This window comes from Phoxinus phoxinus (assembly GCF_949152265.1).
Source record: "Phoxinus phoxinus genome assembly, chromosome: 16".
Taxonomy (NCBI): Eukaryota; Metazoa; Chordata; class Actinopteri; order Cypriniformes; family Leuciscidae; genus Phoxinus; species Phoxinus phoxinus.
The window spans coordinates 23,603,584-23,624,095 of record NC_136891.1 but is presented as its reverse complement, the minus strand read 5'-3'; the positions used below and the strand labels follow the sequence as shown (position 1 = coordinate 23,624,095).

Below are 20,512 nucleotides of genomic sequence, written 5' to 3'. Positions count from 1 at the left end.
GTGCTGTTAGCTTCAGAAATGTCATGCAGGGCGATTCACGTGTCCCAGAAGTCATTCTTTACTAAATTAATCTGAAATCATGATTCGGTTTGATCCAAATCAGGGTTACTACGAACTAAATCTATAAAGACAATTGTTTTAATGAAGCTGAAATAAAACCTAAACAGATTAAACTAAATGAAAATTAGAAATGTCGTCTTGGCAACTGAAAGTTAGAGTTTGAGTTCAACAAGTTGAAGCACTAAAATTACTAACTGGAAATACATACAAACTAAAACTGAAATAAACAAACCTAAAAAGTTATACTTAAAATTAAACGCCAAGAAAAATGACAAAAACACAACGAAATTACAAAAACATGAAACCTAAAGAAATATAAATAAATGCCAATTCAAAATATTAATAAAAACCATAACAGTACAGTATATAAAGAACAGTAAATATAACTGATCAAATTCTATTATATTGATGTGATTTATTTCAAATTACATTATATTTTTCATGTTCTAACAACCGATATTGCGACACATTGATTTCGATCTTACGACTAAAATTTGACAGAACTGCATTTTGGGTGAGATTATTATGAAAGGGTATTATTTATTATAGCAATTATACATATTTGTTAAATTGCAAATTTTATGCAAGTTTCATTGTTCCATTTAATAAAATGCCCTATCATCTGACCCCATGTAAACTTTGTGTGTGTGGGCCTGGTAAACCCTACATTATGGGGACAAAATGGCCCACCAAAGATGGCAATATCCGAAATAACAGCTTATAAATCATACTAAGTGAGGTGCTCTCTTGAAAATTTAAAAATGCTAAACGTTTTCTGTGAGGTTTATGGGTAGGGTTAGTGTAAGGGGATAGAATATATAGTTTGTACAGTATAAAAATCATTATGTCAATGGAAAGTCCCCATAAAACATGAAAACACAACCTGTGTGCGCTGTGGTTGTCTGGTGGCCAGTGGGAAAACTGAGCACCTGTCAGCTCCACTGGAAAGATATTACAGCCGTTTAGCATGGTCATATTACACACACACTTAAATGAGGACCACAGATGTGTCTTGCACTTAACATGTTCAAATTATGAATACTAAAAACGAATCAAAAACCAATTGCCTTTTTAAAAAAAAAGAAAAAAAGAACTTTTTAAATTTTCCAATTTAAGACGATGCCAGATGTTGCCAATAGGAAGCTGTATCAGAACTGGAGGGACATTATCATCCTCAAAGCGCACGCGCACACGACAATGGTTTAGATCAGTGAATATTCACAAGGCTCACATACTCAGTCCACACACACACACACACTCCTATGTGCATTCAGCTGGAAGCTTCAATCTGATCCTGTGTTTTCAGTAGGGAAATCCGGTTATAATGAAACACACAAACCATTTGGACACTGACCCGATCCTTTACCTCATCTTCCTCTCAAAAGCCTTGTAGCCAGTTTCTCACATTCAGACTGTGATGAAGCCGTCTGGATGTGCTCAGAGCCCACCCCTCACCTGAGCGCTTTCATAACACACTAGAGGTCGACCGATTCATCGGTTTTGCCGATTAATCGGCACCGATTGTTGACTGGTGGAACTATCGTTATCGGCAAAAATATATACCGATAGTTTTTCCTGGTTGCGTCCATTGCTGGAGCGGCTGAGAAGCGCGCGCTGTCATTCATTACACACTGTAAGAGCGGAGAAGGGTCTGCTGGCATGATGCAGTACAAGAGCGGCCTCTAGAGGTGTAATAAAAACTCGTGCCTCGTGTTGTTTATTTCGACACGTGATTCTGCGTGCTGCACTGAGAGCACATGCTGCGTGGAGAGCGCTGACATCAGACGCGCGTTTAAAGCACCGACAGCTCACATGTATGTATACAGTACATTGTCTTATCATTATAAAGTGATTAATTTGTTGACTAAATGCTGCATTAGTAGAGAAAGAACAGCACAACAGTATGTTTGTTTGCCTTCGAGGCTGAGAGGACGCTAACATTAGTAGTACCTCAAGCGGTTAAAACACTGACAAACATAAACGTAAGTCCGACCCGAATGTTTAATGTCACAATTGTTACCTCTATATTTGCATTAGTTCATATCTAGCTGGTCACTTTTATGCATTAAATATGCAGAGAAGTTGCATATTTAAAGCTAGAGACGTAAGCAAACTGATATGTTCATACAGCCGACAGAAACATAAACGAATCAGAAAAGCATTCGATTTCGGTTATTATTATTTTTTTCATCTTCACTTTAATACAAATTTTGTTACTTTTTTATTAATTAAGTTGGCTTGAAAAGAACAGTTAAATAGTTACATTTTGAATGTAATGGGTTTTATTTGTTATTTAGAGTATTACTTTTTGTTTCAGTTTGAATGAATGTCTTTTATTGACTTAAATATTTATTCACATTTATATATTTATTTCATTTAGCATGTTTTCATGGTTCAATACAGTTTTTTTTATTTTTTTCATGGTTCAATACAGTTTTTTTTTATTTTTTATAATAAAGTTCAGCACTGTTTTACTTGTTATGTTATGTTTGTTTTTATCCAGTATCAATTTGAAAAACTATCGGTTCATTAATCGGTTATCGGCAAGTATGGCCCAACCTAGCTATCGTTATCGGTAAAATCCACTATCGGTCGACCTCTATAACACACCACAAATAACTGACTCTGATTGCCAAAGCAGACGTGAAAAGACCAAAGGGAGAAATCACCGACAATGAGTTAGGGTCACTTATATACATAGTCTGTGTAGAGACTCACTAAAAGAATTCTGAAGATTAGGCACATCATTTGCATGGGACAACACATCTTGCAAGCCAGTTCTGAGTGCTGGGTTGTGGCATAAACTAACATGAATTGGCATAATTTGCTGGAACTGTACAACATCAATCCAGGCACCTTCACTAGATCCTGTGACACATCCAGCTCCAGCTTTATATCCTACTCAAAATGACACCCCTTTAGGGTTACGGTTAGACTAATTCAAATTTGGTCAACTAAGCCTCTTCTCATCAACTAACATTTCGTTGACTATTAGGGGGCAGCTCTTGTTTATATAAATATGTATCTTCTTTGTGTTTTTAGCACACTTCCACTGTTCTGTTGGTAGGGGGGAAATCCAGCGGGTCAAAATGAACAGTTTGAGTTGTACGGCAAAGTCTGAACACAAGAGATCCTCCGGTTCTCTGCCTTCAATTCCTCCATCTTTTCTTTGAGGAAAGTGACTGGCAGTTCTTTATTGCAGTTTAGACCTCAAGTTGTACAAGAGAGCAGTATTTTCCTCTCTGCGTTCCAAAGAGCTTGGGAGTCCTCCAGTCCCGTACCAAACACACCAGGGCACATATATGCAAGCACACAGTCAGTCTTGGTTCTGTTAATTTAAAGTCACAAACTACCTTGTAACCAATCAGGTCAACGAGTGGATCTCTGAGCTGGTGTGAGTGAGTGGAGGCGGGGCTAATTTGCATATTCATAGAACCATGTATACTAAATGAGGCAAGGGTGTAGTGTTACATTCAAGCTATTTTAAGGCATAAATAATTAAAAGAAAAAGGATTTAAATTTGTCAACAATAACAATTATTGACTACAGGGGAACTTTAATACCCTTGCACTGTTGAGTAATTTTTAGTCCAGTTTGATAGCATTAAAATAGCGTTTTCAGGTAAAATAAAATCTTCTATGGGTCACAATGACAAAACAACAGAAGGGTCTTCTGTGATCTTTTGTGTTGTGTGTGAGTAAATTATCAATGAATTTTGAACTTAAGGCATAACAACATTATAACGTAGACTATGAAATTTCGATAACTAATATGGTTCAGATATATTGTGCATCCTTAGATGCCAATTTAATACACTAACCAAGTCACCTAGGCCAGAGGTCTTCAACCATCCTCCTGGAGACCCATCGCCTTGCAAAGTTTATATCCAACCTGATTTTCAAGCGATCCTGAAGAGCTTGATTAGCTGGTTCAGGAGTGTTTGCTATTGGTTGGAGGTGAATTCTGCAGAACAGTGCAGTGCAGGTCCCAAGGAGCAGGTTCGAAGACCTCTAACATATATGGAGAGAACACATTGGAGAGCGGCAGAGCGAAGGAAAGATTTTGTAAATATCTCTCACACCATGACTGCACACCAGCTCTGATTTATTCATTCCTCACTTATAAGGTTTCATAATCAAGCATATCTATGAGAACTGTGCCAAAAAGATACAAGAAATCAGCCTCATCTAAGAAGAATTTGATGAAAGTAAGGAGTCCAAACACGCTTATTTTTCAGGTCACTCAAAATAAATGTTTTCCAATTCGCTCAAGACACAATTTGTGCTGCCAGTTTAAAAAGGAAAGAAAGAAGACAAGTAAAAGAAAAACACTGAAAAAAGGGGAAGAAGGTTTTAGCTTTAACCGATGCATGTGTTGTTAATGGCATAGCAGCGTCTCCCATTGCCCGTCTGAGCTCTAAACGCCCTGAATAAAGCAGGACTGGGACAGTGTTCAGATGATGATGTAACTCCAACACGTAGAAACAGGGCATAACCTGCTAATAATGATGCCAGTCTTATATAAGAGTGTTACAAGTATGGCACTGAGCAACAGAAATGTATGTAATGGAGTGCATGAGTGAACATGTTATGATAACCTTGTAGGGATGAAATTTAACTAAAGCATCTTTATACTACAAAGGCAGCACACTATATAACTTTCTATTTTAAACATTGATAAGAAAATGCAACAAATCATCATATTAGAATGATTTCTGAAGGATCATGTGACACTGAAGACTGGGGTAATGATACTGATAATCAGGTTTGCATCACATGGATAACTTGCATGTTAAAACAGTCAAATAGAAAGCATTTTTAATTGTAATATTTCACAATATTACAGTTTTTTTTTATCAATGATGACTTTCATTAGTTTCTATGGTTTCTGATTTGATTACGTTCATCTGTTGTTCATTTAGTTAACTTGTTATATCTGTGTATTTTTACCCTTAGGTTCCTTGTTCTGTGTACTTGTTCTTAGTTTTACTTGATTGAGGTTTATAGCTTTCCTGTGTTCTCCTGGGTACCTTGAATATTGTGATTAAAGACTTGGAGCCAGATTTACTTACAGCTTGCACCAGCGCAAACTCTCTTTTGGCGTTAAAAAAAACTACAGTGCGGATTTACTAAAGAAACACAGAGAAAAATTAGCGCTGAAAAGCTGTAAACAGGTTTATTTTTGCAGCTGACCTTATTGCATATGCATTTGTAGGAGTTTCCCATTCAGGCACAAATGTTATGGGAGTATTAAAATGAATCACGCAAGGTAATTTACTAAAGTTTGCAGTTTTGCGCTAGTCAATTTACTGGTATTTACGCCATTATTTAGCACCCAAAAAAAACAAGTCTTAAACCAGACTCTAATTTGCGCTGCTCTTGGTAGATTGTGTAGGTCATTATTAGGGCTGGGCGATAAAACGATAACAATAATTATCGCAATATAATTAAAACATAATATAAACAGTGCAGCGCAAGCTTACAGAGGCAGAGCAGATTACTCGCTGATCGATCGGTCTCGGTCACGTGACCACTAATGTTTGCGAATATCTAAACAAGATTAATGGGATAATTTAATTAAAAACTAATTAAAATGTCTGCCAGACATGAGGTGTGTGAAGATGTTGTATTTATAATTGCATTATATTATTACGAACGACAGATTGGAAAAGATCCTCCCCACAAGGCTATGTTTATGTGTGTTCAAAAGAGAGAGCAAAGAAAAAAATACCCAGATACGGGATGCAGGATGTCATGCTCTGGCTGCTGATGAAATCTCTCAAGCGTTTATAGTTGTCTTCTTTAGACATCAGATATTCCAGCCTCTCAAACGTGGCCTTGTCCTTCCGACTTAAAAGCTGTGGGAAAGAGAGCAAGAGAGAGCACACTTGTGACAAAAACAATAAACAAGTTCATTTACAGGTCTACAACTACCTTTTTAGCTTGAACAGCATAATGAATAATCTGGGTTTGTGTGTTTTATCAAGTCTGCATGTGTTTCTAGACACAAACCTTTAGTAAATCATCTAAATGAACTCAAACAATTCGGTCTCTAACAACAAATCTCAAGAGCCGGTTTTTAGGATCTGTGCTCATCATCTGTATCGTAATCATTCACAGTTAGCGTGATGCTTGTTTGTTATCCATTCATCAACCACTTGGCAGAGCAATCGTAAATGTCAGGACAGGCGTAAAATATCTCCACTTGACCAAAACAAAAGGGGAATTTTTTTTAAACTAAGTGTTTAGTGCTTCGTAATGTTCTTAGAAAAAAACAAAAGTGGGGGAAACAAAGACAGAAAAGAGAGATACGATTAAATAAGAGCTCTGCAAACAAAGGAAAATTTGATGGTGCAGAAATGAAATCCAGAGTCCTGCACAGGCAATTCAAACAAACTTTACCAAATTAAGAGCTACCTGACACACACACACGCAAACACGCGCACACGCTCTCTCCAAAACCCTTCTGTTTGCAGGTCTAAAAATAGTAAAACCACTCTTCAGGAAGTTTGTAAAGGGACTGAGGCTTTCGAAATGGATGCAGGAAAATTAAGGAGCATCATCTCGCTCTTCAAATAAGCGTCCTGTCTAGTCGCACTGCAGAACTCCTCTGTCGCACGAATAAAAAAATAAAACTGGTATATATTGTGATGTTCCGTACAGTAGTCACAGCTGAAATCTTTGGACATATCGTGTGAATACTGTCTGAATACATTCGCCATATTCGTCACTGGGTTTGACGTCATCACTGTGTGACTTAAGAGTGAAGGAAAAGACCATTTTAAATCAGTTTTGAGCATCCAGACTGAGACGCATCTGTAAAAATCTGAGAGGAATCGTATATCAAAACCATTTCGGTTTTGATATACGGATTTCATGTTTTCACGGATTTCGGCGGATTTCATGTTTTTTTTTGCTGTCCAGACATAGACATAATCTACATACAATCTGTATATGCAAAACATTTTTTTACTGTCAGTCTGAACATAGCCTAAATGTCTTCATTTAGGAATTTAATTAATTTACGAATTGTATAAAAATCACCACACTGAAAATATGGGATTCAAAATCTAATTTAAACTTGTACATTTATGTCAGTAGTAGTCACAATGAGACATTAAACAAGTTTTTAATCCACTTTTTGCCCTGTTCTGTTATTGACAAAGTGAAGTTTGCAAAAACGTCCTGTCTACAGTCTGTTTCTATCCAATTTGCCCTTAAACGGTAAAATGGTGTGCATAATGACATCATCCTTTAAAAAAATGATCACAAAAGTTTGTGTATCACAAAATAAATCTGCCTGAGGAAACTCTTAACTTAACCTTTAAAATGACAGACAAACAGTTCTTTAATGGGAGCAACATACAGACGCGGACTGTCATACAACACAGCACTTATTTGCGTTCAAGGCCTTTTTCCTCGATATGTATTTTTATTTATTTATTTATTTAAGTGTTTCCAAACAAGTTTTTTTTCACAACATTCGAAGAACTTTTTCTCCACAAAAAAAAAAAGAAGAAAAAGAGATGCAAAATGTTATCGGAAACCAGCCATTCCATCAGCTACATTGGTAGACATTTCAACACGCTAAACCTTTTTATTGGGTATTTTGTTGTTTCCAAAAACCTTGGATGAAAACTTGGCTATTCATCATCTAAATTCATTTGTACAGATTTCTGTTCTTCCACTGAAGCACAAGATGTTCTTTGGATCATTCTCAAATTATGCTAGATAATACAATAACGAAAAATAATTTTATTAATTTACAAAAATTGCCTAAAAGGAGGATGTTGAGACTTTTGGAGCCCACAACATACGATTGTGTGTGTTTGGCCATGTCTGAGGAAAGCTCAGAGAAGCCATGGAAAACATAGATCTGACAAAAAGAGCGGGGGAGAGGAATATTCCAGTTATGTAAAAGACTGAAAATGGTACACTAGAGACAGGATTGAGGAGGAGGAGGATGCTGGCTGTGACTGAAGACAAGACAATGTTTCCAAAGGAGAGACAGATGCATAGAGCTGTTGGATAGCCTGATCCTTATAAAAGTTCACCATGGTAACCATAGTTTCCCTCAAAATACTAATAAATAATGCTTGCACATGCAAAAGTCAAGACCACAGTGCTAGGATGCTGTTGGTAGCTGCCAGGGAATTTATGGGGCTAAAATGTTCAGAATTGCATATCCTGATATTACTAAGCGGTCCGTAAACTGTTCTGAATGGTCTTAGTGCCTTCTATGAGGTTGCTAGGGTGTTTCAGGTGATGGTTTCTAACTGGCCAAGGCCATTTAACATTGAATAAATGACACACTTTTAATTTGAGCGTTTATGGTTTTACAGTAGCAACAATAAAAAGGCACTAGCCATGACACTTTCGTAAAGAACAGTCTCATAAAAAAAGCTAAATATTTATGTCCAATCTACAGCCAGTTATGAAAACATGCTTGGTCAGCAGATTCCTATACATCAAAATGTAACATTTACAAGCGAAGGCATTTAAAGTTAAAAGTCGTGAGGGTTTTTTCTGAAGGAAACCTGCTAAAGAAAACTATGCTAATGCATATCAGCAACCCAAGTGAAGCACAGATGCTCATCCACAGATTGATTTGTGAGCAAACACACTGTAAAGGAACAGGTGTCCGTTTTATAGATAGTTGGCCCATTATATAGTAGAAACAGACACATGTTTTGGAAACCTCAGTATTAGCTTTAGCATTAGCACAGTCTATTGATCTTTAAAGAAAATTAAGTGTTTAGTTCATAAGAATATCGTTAACATTTATATTTCCCTTCTTAGAGAGAATATTCACTCAAACACTGAACATTTTTGTGCTATTTTAATAAATTATAGTGACATAAAAAATTTTTATGGTTGAATTCCAGTAAAGACTAAAAAGGGGGAAAACTAAACAGAGTTTCTTGTTGTTCATCAATCTGAGTATTGGAAAGTAACAGCTCAAGGTTTTGTAGTGATTCATCTGTTAGCAGTTTCCAGCGCTCATCAGTAACTAACTGAGAGTGTGTTGGAGGCCTGGACAATTTCACAACCTGTAAACAACACGAAAACTGAGTCGAAAGAAATCTGGGCCCATGCAGCAGCTGGATTGGACAGAATGAACCAAAAACCCAACTGACTCCAAAACAGACACACAATGCTTTAAGATTTATATATATATATATATATATATATATATATATATATATATATATATATATATATATATATATATATATATATATATATATATATATATATATATATATACATATATATATATATATGTATGTATACCGGTATGTATATGTGTATATACTGTATGTATATATATATACATATACATATATATATATATATATATATATATATATATATATATATATATATATACATATATATATTGATGTAAGACAAGAGGTGGGGGGGACCTTTTTCAAAAAAGTCTTTAAAAAAGCTAATAGTTTTCAAATAATAAGCAAGAATATGTTGGTGATATCACTTGAAGAATTTATATATAATGCATTATAAAAAAGAAAGTAAAAAAAAAGTTTTTAATGCACCTTCTAATGCATTGTATAAAATCATGAATAATTGTAACCATAGTTATAATACATTATAATACTTATCTATTTATTGTTACACATTTAGAAAGTATAATTTTTTAAAACGCATAACAAACAACCAATTTCACATGTAACAAGAAACCTGCAAATATTATAATTAATTTTAACTTTATGAAAATATTGATGCATTATAATGTACATTACGAATAAATGTATTATACATAAGGCCTTTAAGTGTTTCCGTAAAATTTTGCTAGTAATCAAAAAATATGGCAAATGGAGCATATTGAATACAGTAACTCACAGCCCAGGTCTTGGAGAGCCTAAAGATGGGGGCGCTCTGTAAAGCAGATACTACCGCCATCACTGCATGGAGATTATTCATGTCACATAGTTTCTGCAGGAAGAGAGAAAAAAGGTTAACAACCCAAACAAATACAATCACTGAAGTGGAAGCACATATGTGCTGTATGGAGAGTTTTTACCTTTGCTGTTCTGATATAGAGGCTCACCACTTCGGCTCTGATCTTCAGGGTTTGAGCATGAAGAATCTCCCTCACCACCCAGAAACTCACCTAACATTAGACAAAACCATAAGAGAGACATTGATAACGGATCAATACTGCCATAAAAAATACATTTTTCTATACTATAGTCACATTTAAAATGTACATAACCCTTTTTCCACAAGCACAGGGACACTGCACCAGTGGGGTCATATGGATATAGCAGCAAAATGTCTGATTTAGAACAGATGAGTATTGTGAACTGTTCATCTGTTGTTGTTATCGTTAAATAGTTTTGACATCACGTAGTAAACAGGAAGAGAAAATACAAGGAGAGAAAATAAGAGAAGACACAAGAAAAGAAGAAAACAAGAAGTGTAGAGGGATGAGACTTGAAGAGAAGAGACAAGATGAGGAGGGGCAAAAAAAACTTGGAGAGACCAGAATAGAACGAGTGGAAAGAATGAAAATGAACAGGGAATGAGACAAAAAGAGACTTTGAGGAGACCAGATGAGATGATACGAGAACGAGAGAAACTGACATGAGAAGAGATGAGACGAGAGAAGAGATGAGACGAGAGAACCAAAGATAATAAGAGAACAAGAAGAGATTCAGGAAGAAAAGTGACAAGGCGAGAATAGAAGAGACAAGAGAATAAAGATGAGGTGAAAGGAATTGAGATGAGCAGAGACGAGACCAGAAGATAATGAGAGAAGAGAACTGAAGAGAAGAGAATGAGAGGAGAAGACGAGCATGGGAAAAGGTCAAGACGACAATGAGTGAGGAAAAGAGACAAGAAGCAAATGCAATTAGAGGAGGTGAGACTGGAAGAGACTAGATAAAGAGGGACACAAAGTACAAGAAGAGACATAGGAGACTAGTGAATGAGAGGAACTGAGAAGAGAAGAGACCACATGAGACGAGGGGAGAACATGTGGAGAAGAGGACAGAAGGGAAGAAAAGCAACAAGACCAGAAGAGAACAGACTAAGAAGAGACAAGAAGAAAAGACAAGTGAGTGAGAAGAATTGAGAGGAGTAGAGACGAGATACAAGATGGGACAAGGCAAGAAGAGAATGAGAGGAGAAAAGAAGCAAAGAAAAGAAAATGAGACTGGGGTGTGACGAGATTAAGGTGATAAATGAAAAGATGAGGAGATAATGAGAGGAACTGAAGACCAGAGACCACAGGAGACCAGAGGAGAAAGAGACCAGAGGAGAAAGAGACCAGAGGAGAAAGACCAGAGATTAAACGAGAAGAGAATGAGAACATATGAGACTGTACTAGAAGAGACATGAAGAGAGCAAGACAAGACGGGACAAGAGTAGACAAAAACAGAACAAGACTAGATGAGACAAAGAGAGCAAATAATGAGAGGAGACTTGAAGAAAAGAGACAAGATGAGAATATTAAGGACAAGAAGAGAATTAACTAAAAGGAGACAAGAAGAAAAACAAGAGGGTGAGAGGAATTGAGACAAGGCACAAGATGAGACAAAACAAGAAGAGCATGAGAGGAGAGGAGAAGCAAGGACAGGACACTGAGGGGAGATGAGACTGGAAGATAAAAGATGAGGGCACGAGACTGAGAAGAGACAAAAAAAGAATAAGACTACATGAGACAAAGTGAAGAGAATGAGAGGAGATGAGACTGGAAGAGAAAAGACAAGACGAGAATACAAGAGAAGTGACTAAAAGGAGACAAGAAAAACAAGAGGTTGATATGAATTAAGACAAGACAAAAGATAAGACGAGACGTGAACGAGAGGAGAAAAGAACAGAAGCAAATAAAGGAAAATAAGAGAAAATTAAACTGGAAGAGAAGAGACAAGAAGAGAAAACTGAAAGAAACTACCAGAGCGAGACAAGACGAGTAGAGACATGCTAATTTAAGGTTCAGACGTTATGTAATTGCAGACATGGATAGTTGGAACATCACTCTTCATCTCTACCCTGCTCGATCTCCTCTCCATCCCCCCATTTCCATTCCTCCTGTTGATTTTCCTTCCCGCGTTCCCCCCTTCTCCGTTCTTTCCCACATGTCTGATACTGGGACACACACACACAGTGAAGTCATTGTTTCACCATCTCCCCTGCTGCGTGTTCCCGTGTTTGTTGTTGCGAGATTGGATCGCAGCATCTCTGGATAAAGCCGGAATGCCTCAAACCAGTGGAAAGGATTTAAATCTAATGATTAATGAAAAGGCAGCACAGCACTGCAAACATTTATACTCAAACACACAAGCACAGTGCAACAACTCCATCTCATTCACACCAGCAGTTGTATTACACACACACCTGAACCTGTATTAAACACGAGGAAATATTTTTTTTATGTCTGAATTTGAGCCTCTGTAAAACTTGTTCCCACATACTTTATTAGAGAATATTCCATCTCCATACTCCTCTCATTTAATAATAAAAAAAAGAAAAGCCAACAGACCTTATGCAAATTTCCCTGGCAAAAGATAACCATATGTGCCTAATTTTGAACATCTGTTAGTGGGTAATCTGTAAGGTCTGTGTGTGTGTGTGTGTGTGTGCATGTGTTTTTATACCCGAGTTTGCTTCTTTTATTTCCTACATTGAGTAGAAATATAAATGCACTCCATATTTGTGCATGACAGACCAATTCGTTGGCAAAAACGGTTTGTGTGTGAGTCTTTGAAGTGGGGTGTATGGGGTCTAGCCGGAGAGAAAAAAAAAAAGGACAATTATGTATATTTATGGAGAGAGCAATTTCCAGTGTTTATAGTCAAATAAACATCAACATTTCATTGTACACAATAACAGTGAACTATACAGTACAACTGAACCAAATATATAACTGATTAAACTGCTGAAAAAAAACTAGAATTAGCTTCATAAATCTAGATTTAAAGCATTTATTTGAATGAATTATCGAGAGAGAGAGTTGAGAGATTTGTACCTGCGTCTTTTCAGCGTCTCTCTCTCTATTAACAATGAAGCTGTGAGTTTAATTACTTCAAAATAGTGACATAACCCCTTTGTTGCTGAAAAATATAATGTAGCGATTCAGAAGTGAATCTAGCGAAGCTATTTTATTACTGAAAGTCGTGGGGAAGAGTTGATAAGTTTCTGTGCTAAATAACTACTAAATGATGACTAAGCCATAACTTGCATTGGAAAAAAGTATGCATTATCAACTAACAATTACATGATGACAAATCTACAGAGGATCAGCTTACTACTGAAATATAACAAAACTACTGGCCGTTACAAAAACGAAACAGCCCTCTAGCACTGACAGACAGACATGCATATATATAATATAATCTCTCATATAAACAAACACAGTTTGCTGTTAGGTGACATTAGATTCCAGCTAACGTTCCAGGTCTGTTCTCGCCTATCCAAGCATCATCCTTCAGAAAGTACATTTGTGTTGGCAGGCGAGTACGTGTGGGTTCCTGAACAGCCGTTTTAGCCGTTTTGAGGATGTACATAGAGAAAAGTTTCCACAGAACACAAATTCCTCAATGATATTCTCATATTTATTACAGAGTGCTGGCCATATTATCAGGGAAGAGAGTCTGTGTCTGTAAGAGTGCGTTTAAGTCTTAAGGTGAAGGTTTCGAGGTGTAAGAAACAACTTCTGCTTTGCTTATAAACTTTCAATGATATGGAAATCAATGATAATTCCCTTCTGGCTGCACACTGTCAGCTTCTGCCAATAATGAAGCAACGATTGCACACTAAAACTTGAACACTCAGAGGGAGCCACATATTTCTTCAAAGGCCAACTGTGTTTCCCAACCCCGGTGTGTTTCCAACATGTCTACTCAACGATAACCTCTTCAAACTTCCCATTACCTGCTCACATTAGAGCCAAAATGTCAGTGCAAGTCCAGTTTCCCACTTGTCTTATTCACCTGAAAGTCACTGTGACATACAATCACATTTATGCAGAGTGTGTTGTGTTAGCATAGAGTCCAAATTCTGTTAACAAGAACCTTGACAGCGACGTAATTTTCCATCCTAGTCAATCCAAGGCAATAAAGTCAAGTGATTTAGGCCAGAAACTTACTCATTGGCAAACACAGGAGCTAATGCTCAGCCAGCACATTACAAGCATGCCAGATTGGGAAGTTGACCCACTACGGAGGCCTCCACCACTCGTGACCTGAACACTAACCCGGACCAACCCTTTTCTGCATTTTGATGCCCAATCCCTTTGAGTTAGAACACAAAAAAGCCCTTGGAAACCTTATTTTCCCTTTGAAATATTTACACATTTTATTTGAAACAAACCAACTCTTGAAAGCATGTGGCCACAGAAGCAATAGACATGTTTCTTGCCGTAGTAAACCTGCAGACCAAAGAGCTGTCGGAGTATCGTTTTGGTTGGAAAAAGTAGAGAAGTAACATTAGATAAAGTAAGAAAAAAACAATAATAAAAAGTGTATGCTTTTATTAAGCAAGGATGCAATAAGTTGATCAAAAGTCACATTAATAAGTTTTGCATAGTTACAAAAAAAAAAATTCAACATAGATAAGAAATGTGCATGAGCATGAATGATTTCTGATCATGTGACACTGAAGACTGGAGTAATGTTACCCTGTTGGAGTTAGAAACACTGTTTCTTCAAATCTTTACTGTTTATTCTTTGTAAGAAAAAATTAAATGTTATTTAACTGTTGACATGTTTATTTAACTTGTCGACACATATGATTACAATGCCCCTCACACTTAAAGGGATAGTTCACTTTAAAATTAAAATTCTGTCATCATTTACTCACCCTCAAGTTGTTTCAAACCTGTATTAATTTATTTCTTCTGCTGAACACAAAGATATTTTGAAGAATGTCAGTAACCAAACAGTAGTCTGTACCCATTGACTTCCATAGTATATTTTTTTACTACTATGGAAGTCAATGGGTACAGACTACTGTTTGGTTACTGACATTCTTCAAAATATCTTTCTTTGTGTTCAGCAGAAGAAATAAAATAATACAGGTTTGAAACAACTTGTGGGTGAGTAAATGATGACAGAATTTTAATTTTAAAGTGAACTATCCCTTTAATTGCAGGTCCAATTTTGTGGATCAACCTCCTTAGCCGGAAGTCTACAGTTAATCCCTATGATTGTAAGTATCAAAGTAAGGGGACAACAGCAAAAAGTGTCTGTGGTTTACCTGGTTAAAGCGTCGTGTGAAGGCCACAGCGTTCGGCGCTGAACTGTGCTTCTCCTTCTTGTTCCAGCCACAACTAGAGAGCTCCTGAAAGAAGAAGAAAAGTAACGTAAAACAATCGTTTTGCAGCTGGTTTGTGATTTGAGAAACTGGACGGAAACAATCAAGTCAACCAAGAAAAAAGCGAGTGGTCCACAGTGCCAAAAACAAATCCCTGAGATGGGGTGAGCATCGCTCATGACCAGTGACCCTAGAAAGCAACAGTAAATGGGGCTTTAACAACATAAGTCTATCACGCTTTATTCACTTAATTTTGCATCTAAACATAGGAGTTATCTCAGACTTGGATGCAATTGTCAGAAAATTGTGTTGATCCTCTGCCTCATTTGCATGGTGCGAGTGATTGACTGAATGAGAATGGAAAAGCTTTTAAAATAGTATTTAACAATGTGTATTGGGCAGCAACATCACTGGATAAACATCAATCTGACATGCTAAATCTCTAAGACATGAACATGAAAACTCAACTCTGACTGTTCTGTCATCTAAGAAACGATCTGTTAGCTTCAAGATTAATGCCGCCGTTACAGTCTAATATACGACATAATAGCCACGCTTGGACATTCATATTTGGAAACTCCCATCCATAATAATGCAACCATGCGTTATGTAATTACGCTAAGCGTTCAGACATTTTCCAGTAGAGAATCCGTTTCAAATGAGCTCCTAGCGCCATTAAAACACAAAAACAAACTCTGATATGCATTCAACCACACAGAGAGATTTAATTCCTGTCAGTAAATGGGAGAAGAGCTGCCTGATTGCGTAATGGGACTTCAAGAAGAGTGAAAGTAACCATCAAACATATTCACCACGATTGTACGTCAGGAATGTACCCAACTTAAACTCAGCACCAATACAACCGCAATCTCTCATGAGGTCGCACTAGCAAACAGTGACCTAATGAGTCTGCAACCTGTGGAGGTAGCAGCTTAGCAACATACACAAACACAGATGTGAGTATATGGGCCAACACACACAGAGCTAAATAAGTGTGCTTTCTGCATTGTGTCTCCAGCACCAACAACCATCAAGAAATGCCAATGAAATCACTTCTGCTGAAGCAATTTCTCCATGTGTAACAAATCTGCCGAAATAGAGCTTGAGCCCCCAACTTCAGAATCTGTGATGAGGAAAATCACCTGCTGAGATTTAATGAAATCAATTGCTACCCAACTCCGAGAACAAAACAAGGTTAATGGCTGATTTCCGTTCTTCTTCTGTGATGTAATGCATTTCTGAGACCAAGGTAGAACTGAACTGAACAGTGCCTTTATTCAATTTAGCTGAAAGTAATTGGTCCAGCTGGCCAGTTGTCAAGGTTACTGTTGAGTTCTTCAAAACAGTGACATGCTCCAGATGGTGGTAGTGTAGCCTAATGGTAATATTTGGACTTGTAACCAAAAAAAGTTAAAGGCCACAACTCCAAAAGAGGGATCTTCCCCACAAACAACAGTGTTGAATTACATTGCCTAATCCATATTGTATGCTAAAATTGCATTGCCTCAAAATCTGATTTGCTGTATTTACGGACACGTGCAAGGAAGATCCAGTTGCTGGATTTGCCAAAGTTTGCAAAGATAATGGCATCAATTCTTAGAATTGTATAAATTAAATACACGTTGATCTTTGGAATGTTCTTATTTGTTCTCAGGGGCCATTTGCATAAACATAGCCATTATGTTAAGACTGTGTCTTAAGAACTACTATGACCAACTAGCAGTTAGTTAGGGGTAATCAGTCTTACTTTTTAGTATCAAATTAGACTAAACTACGCTTTTATGTAAATGACTTAGTTCCCAGCAGACCTTTGTCCTATTTAACGTATTTACCAATTCTTCAAATAAATGAACAACTGATCAGTCAAACGGTCGCTTCATGTCTGATTGAGAGGTTCTTTGCAAGAAAAAGGTGCAAAGTGGCAAAGTGCGCTCTCCACACACCAGCTATAGGTGGAGAGGAGAGAGTGATGGAGCCAATTCAGTGGATGGGGATTATTGGGAGGCCATGATTGGTAAAGGCCAATGGAGGGAATTTGGCAAGGATATCAGGGTTTCACCCCTCCTCTTTACCAGAAGTGCCATTGGATTTTTAATGGATTACAGAGAGTCGGGACCTCAGTTTAACATCTCATCTGAAGGACGTTGCTTGTTAAACTATAGTGTCCAATCACTATACTTTAGGACCCACACAAACTATAGTGTGAGCATCCCCTGCTGACCTTTCTAACACCTCTTCCAACAGCAAACTAGTTTTCCCAGGAGTCTCCCATCCAGGTACTAATCAGGCTTCACCCTGCTTAGCTTCAGTGGGCAGCCAGTCTTGGGCTACAGGGTTATACGGCTGTGGCTCGAATGCAAAAAGAATTAACCAAGCATTTGAATCAGCAATTGTGCAATTAGAAAAGATTTTCCTGACAAGCAACTAGAAAAAAAGTATTATAGCATCTTATTCTGGCAGTGACCAATTGAATAATGTACATGGAACTGAACCCAGAGAAACCCATGCATTACAGCAGAAACAAAGGAAGGAAAAAGACAAGGAGTTTGAGGGGGAAAGAATCTTCTGTGATTCTCAGTTTCAAAGACATCAAGCCTTCACACAAAATCAGGAGGAAGTCGGTTCTGTTCACAGGGAGCGTTGCTGTCGTACAAAAGTCTTTAAAGCAGTGGGAAGTCCATGGAAAGGGGATCATAGCAGTGTTATGTTCCCTTTCTTTCACTTTCTTTTATGTCTCTTGAAAAGGCTTTTACTCTCTCTAAAATGAAACATAATTTTAAGATGTAGCAGCATTGACATATGTAAGTGCATTTGCACAGACACCCACTAAAATACACCAGAACAGCCCATCATGCCTTGAAAAGACCAAATCATTTGGCAACTTTCTAGCAGTTAAAAGGATTTAAATGCATATTCATGCATGTTTTCCAGACTGAAAGAACTGAAAGAACAAATCAAGGCCGTTCTAAAACCAGTCCGGGAGGTATTCCTAGATACTGATTAGCCAGCTGAGAATCATGGATAAGATAATGGGAGATGAGCAGTAATGGTGCCAGAGTTTGGCAGGGGTAATTTAGTGTAGGCTACGTCAAACGCTGACCTCGAGAAGGATTTGTGATATGACACTAATTCACGGTACATTAGCTGAACCTTAATATCTGCACCTTGTCTGGAAACCTGGAGCTCACCCATCTAACCACAGCTCAACGTCAGATGCAAACAGGGGAGCTGGAAATCAAAGAAGGAATTTCAGTTGACAAGGATGTGGACGTCTCCAGCCAGTGCTATATTAACTATAAAAAGTTAAAAAATACATGCACAGATTTAATACTATTGCTTACAGATTGGGTGGGGAACAGCAGTTTTTTTTTTTGATTATTGAATCTAAATATTGAAATGTAAACATTGTGGTTAAATCCAACCATTTCTCAAATGAATCTACAGATGTCAAGGTAATAATAATAAAAATAATATTAATAGTATTAATTGTTATTATTATTATTACCCGACAACAACTGTAAATAAGTTGATAAAAGTTTGGTTATTATTATTACTACTACTACTAATAATAATAATAATTTAGGCAGATTTCATTAAATATCTTAAAGGGATAGTTCACTTTGAAATTAAATTTTGGCATGTTTTAGCTTACCTGAAGTGCATCCAAGATGTAGGTGTCTTTGTCTCCGCAGTAGTTTCAATTTTTATATTTTTAGGTCAAACCGCTCGTCTGTCAGTCATATAATGCAGGTATATAGGTACTGTCTCCAAAAGCATGCAGAGATGTCTCTAATAGCATGCAGAGAAAAGTCCAAATTAAGAAATTCCCCATCGTAAGTGCACATTGATGGCCTAAGACACGAAAAAAGCGGTTTGTGTGATAAAACGAACAGTATTTATATCGTTTTTATCTATTTTACACAACCACGTCCAAGTGATCTGTTTACTTCTGCGCGAGGGCCGTAGAGCGCCGGAAGGCTCCGGATGATCTCTCGCGCGTGTACGTCACTCATTGTTTACACCAGAACCTATACACAGAACAGAGATTGTAGGTAGGACGGTTAATAGAAATGGTACTAGTTTGCGCTTATCCGGGATGTTTAAACCGATGTAAAAAAAATACATTTACGTAAGCTCGCGCGAACTCATCCGGGAGACCACTTCCGGAGCTTTACGACGCTTGCGCAGACTAAGGCCGAATCCCAATTCTACCCCTTTCCCCTTTGTCTACCCCTAACCCTTCGCCTTCCCCTTCCCCTTGACCCTTGAAACAGAGTGGCAAGGCGTAGGGGTGAAAATATTCCCCTAAGAAATGGGACACCACTACTACACCGTTACACGTCATTATACGTCATCGCCTACGTCACAGGAGATGTGCCGATGTTTATCACAAACTTCCAAGATGCACAAGACTTGTACACAGGACTTGTATTATGTGGTGTTGTATTAACACGTTGGAGGTACAGACCTATGTTTGTCCTATTTTGACCTATTTATTTATTTACTGTGTGAAACTGTGAAATACGACATTGTGTGGCGTTCATGTGCGTTCAACTCATAAATACGATCTTTACGAGATGACTTGAACGCACCAATAGCTTGTGTGCTTTGTTCGGGGGAGAGGAGATTTTTTTACAAATGTTTCTTTAAAGGAACTGACCGTAAATATGAACACAAGATTGAATGTAACAAAGCAAATCATTATTTGTTGTTAAAATACTTATTAAAGCCAACAATTGTTACATTTATGGGTCTCCTTTTTTGCTTGGGCAGCCATTTTGCTTCTGTAGCCGGTGTATGCAGTGACACTTCTCATACCCCTTCGTTTGAAGTGTGGTCCCGAAAAATCTTCGTTTGAAGGGCTATCTGGCCCTTTCCCTTAGCCCTCCCCCTCCAACCAAAAGAGAATCGAGACAGCCCTACCCCTTCACGTGCAAAACAGAGGGGAAGGGGAAAGTGAAGGGGTAAGGGGTAGAATTGGGATTGGGCCTAAGTAAACAGATCAGATGGACGTGGTTGTCATCAATGTGCACTTACGATGGGGAATTTTTTAATTTGGACTTTTCTCTGCATGCTATTAGAGACATCTCTGCATGCTTTTGGAGACAGTACCTATATACCTGCATTATATGACTGACAGACAAGAGCGGTTTGACCTAAAAATATCAAAA

General features: G+C 37.5%; 1 protein-coding gene across 3 annotated transcripts in view; it reads right to left on the bottom strand.

Moving 5' to 3' along the window:
• The window catches only part of ralgps2 (Ral GEF with PH domain and SH3 binding motif 2), a 159,140-nt gene that overhangs the window by 43,984 nt on the left and 94,644 nt on the right, over positions 1–20,512 (bottom strand). For all 3 annotated transcript variants that reach the window (XM_079584327.1, XM_079584329.1, XM_079584328.1), the window contains exons 6-9: positions 15,285–15,368; positions 10,108–10,197; positions 9,927–10,019; positions 5,791–5,917 (exon numbers count right to left, since the gene is read on the bottom strand). In XM_079584327.1, coding sequence (XP_079440453.1) covers positions 5,791–5,917; positions 9,927–10,019; positions 10,108–10,197; positions 15,285–15,368 — 394 coding nt within the window. The remainder of the gene's footprint in view (positions 1–5,790; positions 5,918–9,926; positions 10,020–10,107; positions 10,198–15,284; positions 15,369–20,512) is intronic.